The following is a 12,621-nucleotide window of genomic DNA, read 5'->3' as shown; positions in this document are numbered from 1 at the left end:
GCAGGCAGCTCTGGAGTCTCTGCTCTGAGTGGCTTCTCTCACCTGTCCTTCGCACTGGCCAGATCCAAATAACCTGCAGGGACTCGTGGCTGTCACTCCAGATACATCCAGCAGGGGATGGGGAGATGGACACTTTCCCCACACAGAAGGCCTTTTCACTTGGCATATCTTATTCCTAGACCCTTGGTCACCAAGCATCCCCCTCACTAGCAGACAAATTCCACTACCAGTGATTTAGAGTTTAAATGAGGAAGAATCCCTGTTAACTGTGCCCGACACTTAACAACGTTCAACATATCAGTCATTAACACTCTAGTATAAATGAGCCAATAATTTTTTTTTTTTTTCCCTATTCTACCCGCCCCCTCCCTTCCAGCTAGGGGGATGCTGCCTTAAGGAGACTTTACTAGTTTGTTTTCACAAGAGGAGAGATGTGGAGAGAGAAGCAGAGCAAAGGGGCTCCCCAAAAAGGGAGGTAGGGCAGAAGCAGGGGGCAGAAAGGAAAGGATTTGGGGGGGGGAAACTGGAGGCCATTTATTTGTCTAGTTCTTCACAGCCAACAAAGCACAGCCACAGGAAAGTCCCCAAGTCTTGTATCCCTCCCTCCTCTGGCTTCCAGATAGGAACACTGAGGCCCGGAGAGAAGGGTCTCACTGTGGATCACGCAAACATCCAGGTCTTCTAACTCCAAACACAGGTGCCCTGCCGGCCACTCTGTCATCCTCCCTGCAACCCCAAAGGTGCCAGCCTCTCCTGCTAGGATTTCCAAGGAGGGCAGGATGGCCCTTTTTGGCCCCTGATTTATGAGTTTCTGACAGCTTCCTTCCTCCTACCACTCCCTTCCAGCCCCAGTCCCAGCCCCACGAGGAAGGAAAGAACTGGGTGAGAAGGGCGGCTCCATGGAGCATAACTAACTTGGCTGGGCAGCTACAGGCCCTCGGGTCCCCCAGCATCCCCGCCCCGGCGCAGCGAGGGGCCGCAGCCCCGGGCCTCCAGATCAAAGGCACAGAACACAGGCATTGTTCCCTAACCTGGAAGGCTGGCCTTCTGGCCCTGCCCTTTGTTAGGCAGAGGTTCTGAAGGCCTCTGGCACTGCCTGGGACCCTGGGGGCTGCTGCCATGGACTTGGGTACCCCCAGCCCTCTTGGGCTGCTCCTGCTCCTATAGAATGGGCAGGATATGGGCGCAGATCACCAGGGGCACCTGGGCTTGCTTGAGCTGGTGTGCGGACAGGGCGGATCTTATAGGCACCACCAGCTGGGGAGGCTGCCCTTGGGACATAGGCGGAGAGGAGAGGCCCTTAGCACAGGCCCCAGGGGGAGATAACGGGAAGGAAGGCTGTGACCCAGGTTTGTTTGCTGTTAGGAGAACAGCATTTCCTGTTTGGACTAGGCTGCTGGATGTGTCAGTGAATCCACACCAGCAGGGCTATGTTTCCCAGACCCCGTGGCCTGCTTGGGGGTTGGGGGGTGGGTGGCGGCGGGCGGTGTCTGAGTTCATGTCCCCATGTGGCCCACACATTTGTGTGTGTCTGTGTGTGTGTGTGCGTGCTCCCTCTCACCTCCTCAGCTCCCGGCGGGAGTCTCAATCTGAGCTGATCTCTCTTTTTGCCCAGAGAAGCCCCCCATGCAGGGCTGGACCAGAGGGTGGCAGTGTGGCCTGGTGGGTAAGCACTCAGGCCGGCATCCATCACTCACCAGCCTTGAGCCCCGCACCTGGGGATAATCAGGCGGCCTCCCAGGTGTGGGAGAAGAGGGCAGGCGACAATGAAAGCAAAATGCTTAGCACAGCGCCTGGCGCACGGTCAGCGCTCAGACCAGACCGGAAGTTGCTGTCATTACTGGCGGTTGTGGTGTAGTTTTGGCAGCGAGGACATCAGGCCCCCAGGGAGGAGGTCCCTCTCCTCCCCATCTCAGCAAACACTGAAACCTCAAATGACCGAACCCAGGTCCCCACAGCATTTCCTGCCCTTTCTGCTCAGGAAGCAAAGAGGACCAGAAACTAGGCTGACATGTACCAGGAGGGTGTGCTCAAAAGGGCACCTCATACTGCGCCCCAGGACCGCTGCCCAGAGACCCAAGCTTTAAAAACTGCCTGTCTTTTGTTTGTTTAATTGAAGCATAGTTGATTCACACTGTTGTGTTAGCTTCTGGCAGACAGCAAAGTGACTCAGTTATATATATGTATATTCAGTTTTTCATATTACTTTCTATTATAGGTTATTACAAGATATTGAATATAGTTCCCCTTGTTATTCACCTATTTTACATAAGGTAGTGTGTATCTGTTAATCCCAAATACCGAATTTATCCTTCCCCCACCTTTCCCCTTTGGTAACCGTAAGCGTGTTTTCTACCTCTGAGTCTATTTCTGTTTTGGAAATAAGTTCATTTGTATCACTTTTTAAGGTTCTACATATAAGTGGTATCATATGGCATTTGGCTTTCTTTCTCTGACTTACTTCACTTAGAATGATAATCTCTAGGCCCATCGACGTTGCTGCAAATGGCAATATATGTCATTCTTTTTATGGCTGAGTAATATTCCATCATACATACAGTGGGGTGTAATGGTATATATAGGTATATATACACACCACATCTTCTTTATCCATTCACCTGTTGAGGCACACTTAGGCTGCTTCCATGTCTTTAACGGCCTCACTTTGGGACTTCCCTAGCAGTCTGGTTGTTAGGAGTGTGCACTCTCAATGCAGGGGACATGGATTCAACCCCTGGTTGGTGAACTAAGATCTGTACCACAAAGAGTAGAAAATACAGTATAACTAGTAATATAAAAACACAACATCTCAGAAGGACATTTAAGGGCATGAAGAAATGCTCAGGCTATCTTAAAGACAAAGCAAAGCCACTTACAGTGATCTACAAATATGTATGAACATGTAAAGAGGAAAAAAACGGCCTTGTTTTTTCAGGTAAGGAAATGAGGCTCAGAGAGGGGAGGTGACTTGGCCCAGGTCACACAGTGCCAAGTGGTTGCTCACGGACATCTCGGCCAGGGGCACTGACCTGTAGTAACCACCGGACTGCGCTGCCATGGGCTCTAGCTTAGAGGTGTTTCTTTGGCTGCGCTGGGTCTTTCGTTGCTTTCTGTGGGCTCTCTCTCATTGTGGCCCGGGCTTCTCATTGCGGTGGCTTCTCTGGTCAAGGAGCACGGGCTCTGGGCTCTCGGGCTTCAGGAGTTGCAGCACACAAGCTCAGCGGTTATGGCACATGAGCTCCAGAGCGCGGGCTCTCGGTAGCTGTGGAGCACAGGCTTCGTTGCTCTGCAGCATGCGGAATCTTCCCAGACCAGGGATTGAGCCTGTGTCCCCTGAATTGGCAGGCAGATTCTTATTCACTGGGCCACCAGGGAAATCTGGGTTTTTAAAAAAAAATTGTAGTTATTTATTTGGCTGCACTGGGTCTTATTTGAAGCACACAAGATCTTCTAGCTGCAACGTGTCAACTCTTCAGTTGCAACTAGATGTGGGATCTAGTTCCCCAACCAGGTGTCAGACCCAGGTCCCCTGCATTGGGGGCGTAAAGTCCCCACTGTTCCACCAGGGAAGTCCTCAGTTCAGTCTCTCAGTCGTGTCTGACTCTTTGCAACCCTATGAACTGCAACATAGGTTTCCCTGTCTGTCACCAACTCCCAGAGTTTACTCAAACTCATGTCCATCAAGTCAGTGATGCCATCCAACCATCTCATTCCCTGTCGTCCCCCTCTCCTCCTGCCTTCAATCTTTCCCAGCATCAGGATCTTTTCCAAAGAGTCAGTTCTTCCCATCAGGTGGCCAAAGTATTGGAGTTTCAGCTTCAGCATCAGTCCTTCCAATGAATATTCAGGACTGATTTCCTTTAGGATTGACTGGCTGGGTCTCCTTGCAGCCCAAGGGATTCTCAAGAGTCTTCTCCAACACCACCGTTCAAAAGCATCAATCCTTCAGTGCTCAGCTTTCTTTATGGTCCAACTCACACATCCATACATGACTCCTGGAAAAACCATAGCTTTGACTAGATGGACCTTTGTTGGCAAAGTAATGTCTCTGCATTTTAATATGCTGTCTATGTTGGTCATAGCTTTTCTTCCAAGGAGCAAGCGTCTTTTAATTTCATGACTGCAGTCACCATCTGCAGTGATTTTGGAGCCCCAAAAAAGAAAGTCAGCCACTGTTTCCACTGTTTCCCCATCTATTCGCCATGAAATGGTGGGACCAGATGTCACGATCTTAGTTTTCTGAATGTTGAGTTTTAAGTCATAGCTACAGTTTCAAATAAATACCCTGGACCAAGGGACCCCAGCCTCTGATATCACAATGTTGATAACAGCTTTTCCTTGGAGTATCCACTGCTGGAGAAATTCCACAGTGGCTCAGAGCTCCCACAAGTTTGGTAATAAAGGAACATGTACGCAGTCCATCTGGGTTTCCCTGGTAGCCCAGTGGTAAAGAACCCATCTGCCAATGCAGAAGACTTGAGTTTGATCCCTGGGTTGGGAAGATCTCCTGGAGTTGTTTTTTTGTTGTTCGGCTGTATCCAACTCTTTGTGACCCCACGGACTGCATCACGCCAGGTTTCCCTGTCATTCACTATCTCCTGGAGGGGATGTTCATTGAGTCAATGATGCCATCCAACCATCTCACCCTCTGTCATCCCCTTCTCCTCCTGCCTTCAGTCTCTCCCAGCATCGGGGTCTTTTCCAGTGAGTCAGTTCTTTGCATCGGGTGGCCAAAGTATTGGAGCTTCAGTTTCAGCATCAGTCCTTCCAGTGAATATTCAGGATTGATTTCCTTTAGGATTGACTGGTTTGATCTCCTTGCTGTCCAAGGGACTCTCAAGAGTCTTCTCCAGCACCATAGTTCGAAAGCATCAGTTCTTTGGTGCTCAGCCTTCTTTTTGGTCCAACTCTCACATCTGTACATGGCTAGTGGAAAAACCGTAGCTTTAAGTGTATGGACCTTTTTCTCAAAGTGATGTCTATGCTTTTTAATGGGCTGTCTAGGTTTTTCATAGCTTTTCTTCCAAGGAGCAAGTCTTTTAATTTCATGGCTGCAGTCATGAAAGTGATGGCACTGGATCCCATGATCTTAATTTTTCAATGTTGAGTTTTAAGCCAGGTTTTTTTTCACTCTCCTCTTTTACCTTCATCAGGAGGCTCTTTAGTTCCTCTTCACTTTCTGCCACTGGGGTGGTGTCTTCGACGTTGTCTGAGGTTATTGATATTTCTCCCTCTGGAGTAGGAAATGGCAACCTGCTCCTAGAGAATTTCATGGACAGAGGAGCATGGCAGGCTGCAGTCCATGGGGTTGCCAAGATTCGGACATGACTGAGCGACTGAGCCCATGCCGTTCACCACGGAGCATCCCAGACACATTGCTAACAGGTGTGGCGCTGCCTCCTCACTCTGTGGTCCTCCCAGGTGCTTCCGAGGACAGAAGCCACTGCCCAGTACTTTCCCTTCCTAATGAGCTGCATGCCCTTCAAAGTGCTTTCTGGGGTGTTTGGTTTTTTTTTTTTAAATATATATGTATTTATTTGGCTGTGCCAGATCTTCAATCTTTGTTGAGGCATGCAAGATCTTTAGTTGTGGCATGTGAACACTTAGTTGCAGCATGCGGGATCTAGTTCCTTGACCAGAGATTGAACCTGTCAGTCCCGGCAGAAGCGGGGAGGTCAGAAACTATTTTGGAGTTTGGGAAGGTTCTGGGTGTCCTCTGATGAGAGCTATGACCCCTCCCCATAAACACACACTCCCGTCACAGACACAGACATCACACACATGCACACAGACATCACACATTTCACACACCCCCATCATGCTTGCACACACATGTGTCATATACACATACCACCCTGGCATATACTTTGGAGGAATTCACAGCCCTCTGCCCAGAAGCCCATCCTTATACCCCAGATGAAGTAGCTCCACCCTAAGCCTGTCCTTCCAGTGTCACAGATGGGGAAACCCAGGCCAAGACCAAATGCTGTCTGCACTCTTCCTTGATTGTGCTAAAGAGCTGACACCCCCTCTGAAGTCAGGAGGCCTGGATTTGACCACTCATGGAGTGCTTTAGGTAGATGACATCTCCTCGTGGCCTCAGTTTCTCCATCTGTAAAATGGCAATAAAAGTGGACACTGATTTTATGGGGTCAGCCCAGGTCTTCTCCCAGGGGGGACTACAAGTGCCTGGGCCTCCCTCTTTTTCTCTCTAAAATAGGGATAACTGTGCCCACCTCACCCACAGAGGTCTTAAGATTAAACGTGAAGCGCAGGTGAGGTGCCCCCGCACACAGTGGAGCGCACAGCTTCGGCAGCTTTTGTTGTATAGATGGACCGCTCCTCCTGCCTTGATGACTGGATCCCTCAAAAATATCCAGAGGGGATGCGGCCCCTGGCATCATTAGCCCAGGCTTGGTGGTTTGGGGTCCTGGCTGTGTCAGAGACCGTGGCCCGGCCTCAGTTTGCAACACGTGGTTGGGCACTTCGGAACTGGCACCCCGCCCCCAAAAGGGACACGCGGCGCAGGGCGCCAGGCTCAGGTGGGCACCTGGCGGGCTTCCTGGTGGGGGCGCCCGGCCCCCCGGGGCTCCTTCCGGGTTGGCAGCGGCGGCGCAAGGGGCGGGGGGCCGCGCGGAGGGGCCGGGCGAGGCCGGGAACGCGCGCCCCCGCCCCGCGCCCGCCTCCCGCCCGCCCTCCCGCCGCTGCGCTGGGAACCGGGATCAGCGCGTCCGGGGCGGCTGGCGGCGCGGCCGGCGGGCGAGCGGGCACGCCAGGCTGGGGGCGATTGCGAGGGGCCGCGCGCGGAGGGCTCCGGGCGCAGCATGGGCGGCCCGCGGGCTTGGGCGCTGCTCTGCCTCGGGCTCCTGCTCCCGGGAGGGAGCGCCGCGTGGAGCGTCGGGGGAGCTCCGTTCTCTGCGCGCAGGTAAGAGCTGCCCCCCACCCCCTTGGGGTTGGGGACCGGGACTCCGGGCACCCCCGTCCCCAACCTCCGTGCAAGCCCAGGATTGGGAAAGGGACCCGGTATCCCACCTCATTGCCAGCCCCGGTGGGGGCAGGGACCCTGGGCCTCATTAGCTGGCAGGAGCTCCGGGCCGTGCGGGGGACCCCTGCTTCCGACAGCGTTCTCCAGCCCCCACCACTTCAACTCCGGACCCCAGGGGAGGGGGAAGGCGCACGACGGAGGAAACCCCAAGATTTCCCCGTCCCCTCCGTAGGGCCCCCACCCTGCACGTAGGAGAAGCCCATATCACCCTCTGGCTGACACTTGGGGGACCCTCCCCCCTCTACTCTGCTCCTGGCTTTTTTTAGTATCCCAGCTATTTATTTCCCTCGAAGGAAGAAGACTGGGGTGGAGTTTCACAGAGGAGGGTCAGTGTCGGCCCCCAGGGACCTGGCATTTTGGACTGAGTGCTGTGGGAGCGCTCTGTCTTCCTGCCCGTCACTCAAGAGCAGGAATATTCTATCTGGTGGTGTTTATGGAGCACCCCCTAGTACCAGCCAGGGGGCCCTTCACATGCAGTGTTCAAGGACTGAATGAGTTAGGGAACACTTGTCCCCATTTAGCAGATGAGCAAATCGAGGCCCCAGAGAATTGACAAAATCTTCTAGGCTCTCTGAGCATTGACAGAAGAACTGGGATTCAAATCTGTGTCTTTCTGGCCTTGGTGACACTGTTTGAACCTGCCCAGGCCCTGGTCCTGACTGTAGCCCCTGCCCCCGCCGGGGTCCCCTCTCAAGGGCCGGCCACTGCTGTTGTCTGAGGCAAACAATACGGAGTAGCCAGGCCTCTCCAGGCCTTTTCATCCCATTCAAAGGCCTGCCGGGCCCCCACCCCCTTTGGCCTCAATTCTTTAATTCTTTTCAGAAATTCCGCTTTCCCAGTGGTCAGGGGCCAGCGTGTCCCCACTGGGCTAGCGAGAGCAGGTGACGCAGGCAGGGCTGGAGGGCAGAGGTGGCTGTGATGTCAGAGGCCAGAGGTGCAGTTGTCTGAGACGGGGACTGATGGTTGGCGGATGTCACAGCCACCCCCACGCATGCTGACCTGGGCTGGCATTTTACCTGCACCTGTCGCCCTCCAGAACCTTTCCGACTGCCAGGAAGGCACACATTTGTATGGTCCTCATTTCATAGAAGACAAAGCTGAGGCTCAGAGAGGGGATATGACCTGCTGAGGGCAAGGACGTGAACCCCCAGGTTCCCAGGTGTTAGAATGACCAAGACTCTGAACTGGAAATATGGAGTGTCAAGCTCAGGATGCCGGTTGAGAGGGCATAAGGTCTGCACTGCCCTTCGGCCAGTCCACTGCCTCCCAGCCTGGGCTCCTTTCCCCGCAGGGCTCCCCGTGTGGGAGCAGGACCGTGGCTGCGGGCAGGTGTCTGGTGGTCACTGGGGGCTGTCACCCAGTCATAGAAGGCTCAGAGTGGCCTGAGCATCACAAAAGCCCTGCAGGCAATGCTCTTGCTCCCATTCTACAGATAAAAAGACTGAGGCCGAGAGAAGAAACAGAACCTCAATCTAAGTCAGTCAGTTTCCAGATCCAGTGTTCTCTTCACGCTGGCAGCTCTCTGGAGGAGGGAGCATGGGTGTCAGCTTGCGGAGCCGGGAAGGGTTTGCCGGTCATGGTCAGCAATCAGGGGCTCCAGCCTCAGACACAGCAGGGTCTCCTTCCCGCTCTGTCGCCCACTCAGTGTGTGACCTCGGGCAGGCCTCTCCGTGGCTCCAGGGCTCAGCTCCCCTCTAAGTTTCCTCCCTCTTCCCCTCTCCCCTCCCCTGCTCACAGGCCCATTTGAGGACAGTCCCAACCTGCTAACACCAACCTTAAGTGGGGGAGGGACCCTCACCAGAGGAATCTGTGGTTCTGGGCTGCCAGGACCTCCCCTTGTGGCCCCAGCCCCTCCTCGCTGGGCCTCGCTGGAGATAGCATGGGGATGTTGTGCCTGTCACCCCCCCTCCAGCCCTGCACCCCAGGCGCCCCTTGGCAGCCGAGGGACCAGAGACAGAAAAGAGGCTTTGTGCCTGGGGAGGGGGAGGCCCGGGACAGCGTCCAAGGGGCCGCCCCCAGGCCCAAGAATGTGGCGGGACTTCGAGACCCCCGGAACCAGGGTGCCTGCGGGCTGCGCTGAGCTGCCTGAGCTCGTCTTGCCCCTGTCTGCACCCCAGTCCCTGCTGGGGCGGCTTCCTGCCCCTCCGAGGACCCTTCAGCCTGTCATGGCCCATCTGTGTCTTAGCACTGTGGCTCTAGAGTCGACGCCATCACCGGCGTCCTGGCCCAGCCTCCTGCCTTGCAGTGTTGGCTTCCTTTGGGCAAATCCCAGAGTCAAGGAGAGTGGAGAATTTTCTTCCCCATCCTCTCCCCGGGGAGCTCAGATCCCAGTGCTGCACCCACAGGGGTGACCTGGGTAGGTGACTTCTCTCGGGGCCTCAGTTTCCCCTCTGTAAAATGCAGAGCCTGACAGTCGCGATCTCAAAGTCAAGGCGGGGGTGGGGGGGGACCTTGTGTGGAAGGTGCGGTACTGGTGTCCCTCGTGGAAGCCCCTGGACCCCAGCCTCCTGGCGTGGCCCCGTGTCACGGTCCAGGAACAAGAAGGACCAAAACGCCCGTCAGCACTGCGCTCACTCGGGGCTTAGCGTGAGACACCCCCTGCTGGAGGAGGTCCTGCCGTCCCCACGTGCAGATGGACAGAGTGAGGCCCAGAGCGGGGCAGGGCTCGTCTGAGGTCACCAAGTTAGGGAGCAGCAGGGCCAGGGTGGAGCTTGGCCTCCGGTGTGGGGTTCGGGCTCCGTCCACCCCACCCCCACCCATGGGTCTTCTTTCTTTCCTCTCCTTTTCATAACGGCCCTTGGCCCCCAGCCCGCTTGGCTGCCTCCTGCAATTAGCCCCTATCGCTGTTCCGGATCACAGCCCTGGGCCCTGTGGAGACAAAGTCCCCTGGGCCCCTCGTGGCAGGGGGTGGAGGGCAGGTGGGGGGGGCCCTTGTGGGGGCAGCCGGTGCCAGGCCGAGCTGGTCTGGCCTGTTTTCTCTCCTCCCGGCAGCCTGTGGGGCCGTGGAGGTGCTGAGTGGGCAGAGTGGCAGGCCCAGCAGAGGGGTGCTGTCTCCTCCCAGCCCCTGCCATCGCCCCGTCCCACAGGAGGTAACAGCCTCAGCGGGGTCTCAGGAGGCTTCTCACCAAGCATGCCCCGGGAAAGAAGCACCCAAGGGCAGCAGGCTGGAGGCGGGCCTTCCAGGGACCACGCCCATCTCTGGGAAACCCTGGGTCCTGGCTCTCCTGCCCAGGGCCACTGTCTGTCCTCAGTCATTCAGTCATTCAGCAAACCTCCCTGGGTGCCCTTAAAGCTGAGCCCCACCCTGGCTCGGTCCCCGCCAGCGCCCTCCCCCAGCACCTTCGGGGGGGGCGGGGGGGGAGAAAAAGCTCAAAGCTGCTGTGAGTGGCTGGGATGGGGGAGGGATGCCCTGCAGGTGCCCAGCTGTGCCCACAGCCTCAGGAGGCTCAAAAGGAGCTTTCCGAGGCAGGCGGAGGGAATCTCGTCTGCAAGGATCGGAGGTGGGGAGAGGGCGCTCGGCGGGGAGGGCAGGGAGGAGACGGAGGGCTGGCACAAGTGTGCGGTCTGAGCGGTCGGGGTGATGGGCAGCGTGGGGCGTGTGGACCCCAGGCCGGTAATGCCCTGGACAGTGGGCGGAGGGGCCAGGCTGGGACCCTGCTGAGGAGCTCGGGTTTTATCCTGGCCACAGCAGGGCTGGGTCTTCAAGGCCAGGGAGGGGTGGGAAATACTCTTTGGTGACCTCCCCCCACACCAGGTGAAGGGCACGAGGGGCTGACCTGGAACCCCACCTGGCCTGACTGTCCTCTCCTGTCTAAAATCTCTGCTGGCCCATCACCAGCTCGGTGTCCCCTACGCAGGGGAACTGGACTGGTGAGCAGGAAACCGGGGAACCAGACAGCAATTCACACAGGGGAGATCTCAACTAAGGAAGAAGAAAAAAATGGGCACCTCTGCCTAAGGGTCACCGGCCATGGGCTCTGCGGAGCTCCGGTGACGTCTGAATTGGGGTGGGCTGCTCAGAGGCCCTCTTCTCTGGCTTGCCCACCTCTGTGCTTTCAGCGGACTGTTTCCTCCTCTGGGATTGATTTCCGTGGGACTCAGAACAGTGAAGGGACGTCCCCAGAGTCCCATGGGGAGTTTGTCCACTGGTTCCCGCCAGAGACTTTTTGCTCCAGGTGGGCCAGCAGCTGCAGGGCTAGGTTTCCGGGGTGGGGGACACCTCCGCAGAGGCGGGACATTCCAGGTGCTCACCGGCCCTCAGCCCTGCTCAGGGTCACGGGCCTGGGGCTGGGAAAGGAATGACCGTTTCAGGTGACCCTTCTCAGCTTGAGCGCCCACCCCACCAGACTCTCCTTTGTGGCCTGGAGTCCGGGGTCAGCAGGTTCCCAGGCAGAGGCCTTCACAGAGCCACAGACCGTGGCCCAGGGGATGGGGGGGAGACAGGAGCCCAGGCCCCTGGGAGGGAGGCGGGGGCTGGGCTGAACATCCATATTCCTGGGTTCAAATCCAGACCCTCCACGCACCAGCTCTGTAACATCAACAGTTGTCTCCCCCTCACTGAGCCTCAGTCTGTTGTTCAGTTCCTCAGTCGTGTCCGACTCTTTGTGAACCCACGGACTGCAGCACACCAGGCCTCCCTATCCTTCCCTGTCTCCCAGAGTTTGCTCAAACTCATGTGCATTGAGTTGGTGATGCCATCCAACCATCTCACCCTCTGTCTCCCCCACCTCCTCCTGCCCTCAGTCTTGCTTCAGTCTACTCCTCTGTTAAATGGGGGGGGGGGGGGGGAGGTGTTCCCGGCTGTGGGAACATGATGTAAATATCTTTATTTTTTAAATATTTATTTGTTTGACTCCTCTAGGTCTTAGTTGCAGTGCGCAGGACCTTGTTCTCTGATCAGGGATGGAACCTGGGCCCCCTGCATTGGGAGCTCAGAGTCTTAGCCACTGAACCACCAGGAAAGTTGATGTAAATACCTTTGCTATACAGTCGGCGCTCAATATGTGCAGCGCAGAATGATTATTCAGTGGCATTTGAAGGAGCCAGCCCTCCACACTCGGGAAGGTGACCCCGCTCCCGGCTGTCACTCAGAGGGGACCTGAGGATACGTGAGGCAGGGCCTCTCTCCTACATGCCTCGGGGAGGGAGGGGCAGACGTGACTCACCAGCTGAATTCAGCGTGACAGGGATACAGAGTGGAAAACCAGCGCTCTGCTCAGACGGGGCGGAGGTGGGCGAGGACCCGGGGAGCGGGCACAGCGGGGGGGAGGTGCCAGGAGAGAACGGGGGAAGGGTGCTCCAGGAGCGGACCCAGCAAAGGCCTGGAGGCGAGCAGCGCGTGGCAGGAGCGGGTGCAGGAGACACAAAGGGCTGGGGTGAAGACACCCGGCCAGGTCTCCATTGTCTGACCCGCCCCACCCTGGGGAGACAGTGAGGGGCAGGACCAGGGGCCGCTGGCCTTGTCCAGGCGGGAGACGGTGGTGTGGCCTGGAAGGATCAGGGCTGGAGAGCAGATACCGAGGGGATGAGCCCCAGTGAAGACGCCCTGCTCCCGTGGGGCCCCTGCAGCTCGTTCC

The 12,621-nt window shown here is 56.5% G+C and overlaps 1 protein-coding gene across 8 annotated transcripts in view; it reads left to right on the top strand.

Moving 5' to 3' along the window:
- Positions 1–6,688: 6,688 nt before the first annotated feature.
- EMID1 (EMI domain containing 1) overlaps positions 6,689–12,621 on the top strand; it is a 39,160-nt gene continuing 33,227 nt past the window's right edge. For 5 of the 8 annotated variants that reach the window (XR_006263482.1, XM_043437418.1, XM_043437428.1 and 2 more), the window contains exon 1: positions 6,689–6,925. Coding sequence is in view for 7 of the 8 variants with exons in the window: in XM_043437418.1 (XP_043293353.1) it covers positions 6,825–6,925 (101 nt within the window). In the remaining variant the exon portion in view is untranslated. The remainder of the gene's footprint in view (positions 6,926–12,621) is intronic. The other 3 variants (XM_043437408.1, XM_043437397.1, XM_043437378.1) reach the window with 2 other exon arrangements.

This window comes from Cervus canadensis, chromosome 1 (genome assembly GCF_019320065.1).
Source record: "Cervus canadensis isolate Bull #8, Minnesota chromosome 1, ASM1932006v1, whole genome shotgun sequence".
NCBI classification, from domain to species: Eukaryota; Metazoa; Chordata; class Mammalia; order Artiodactyla; family Cervidae; genus Cervus; species Cervus canadensis.
Note: the sequence above shows the minus strand (reverse complement) of the source record. Positions and strands in the feature narration are given on the sequence as shown.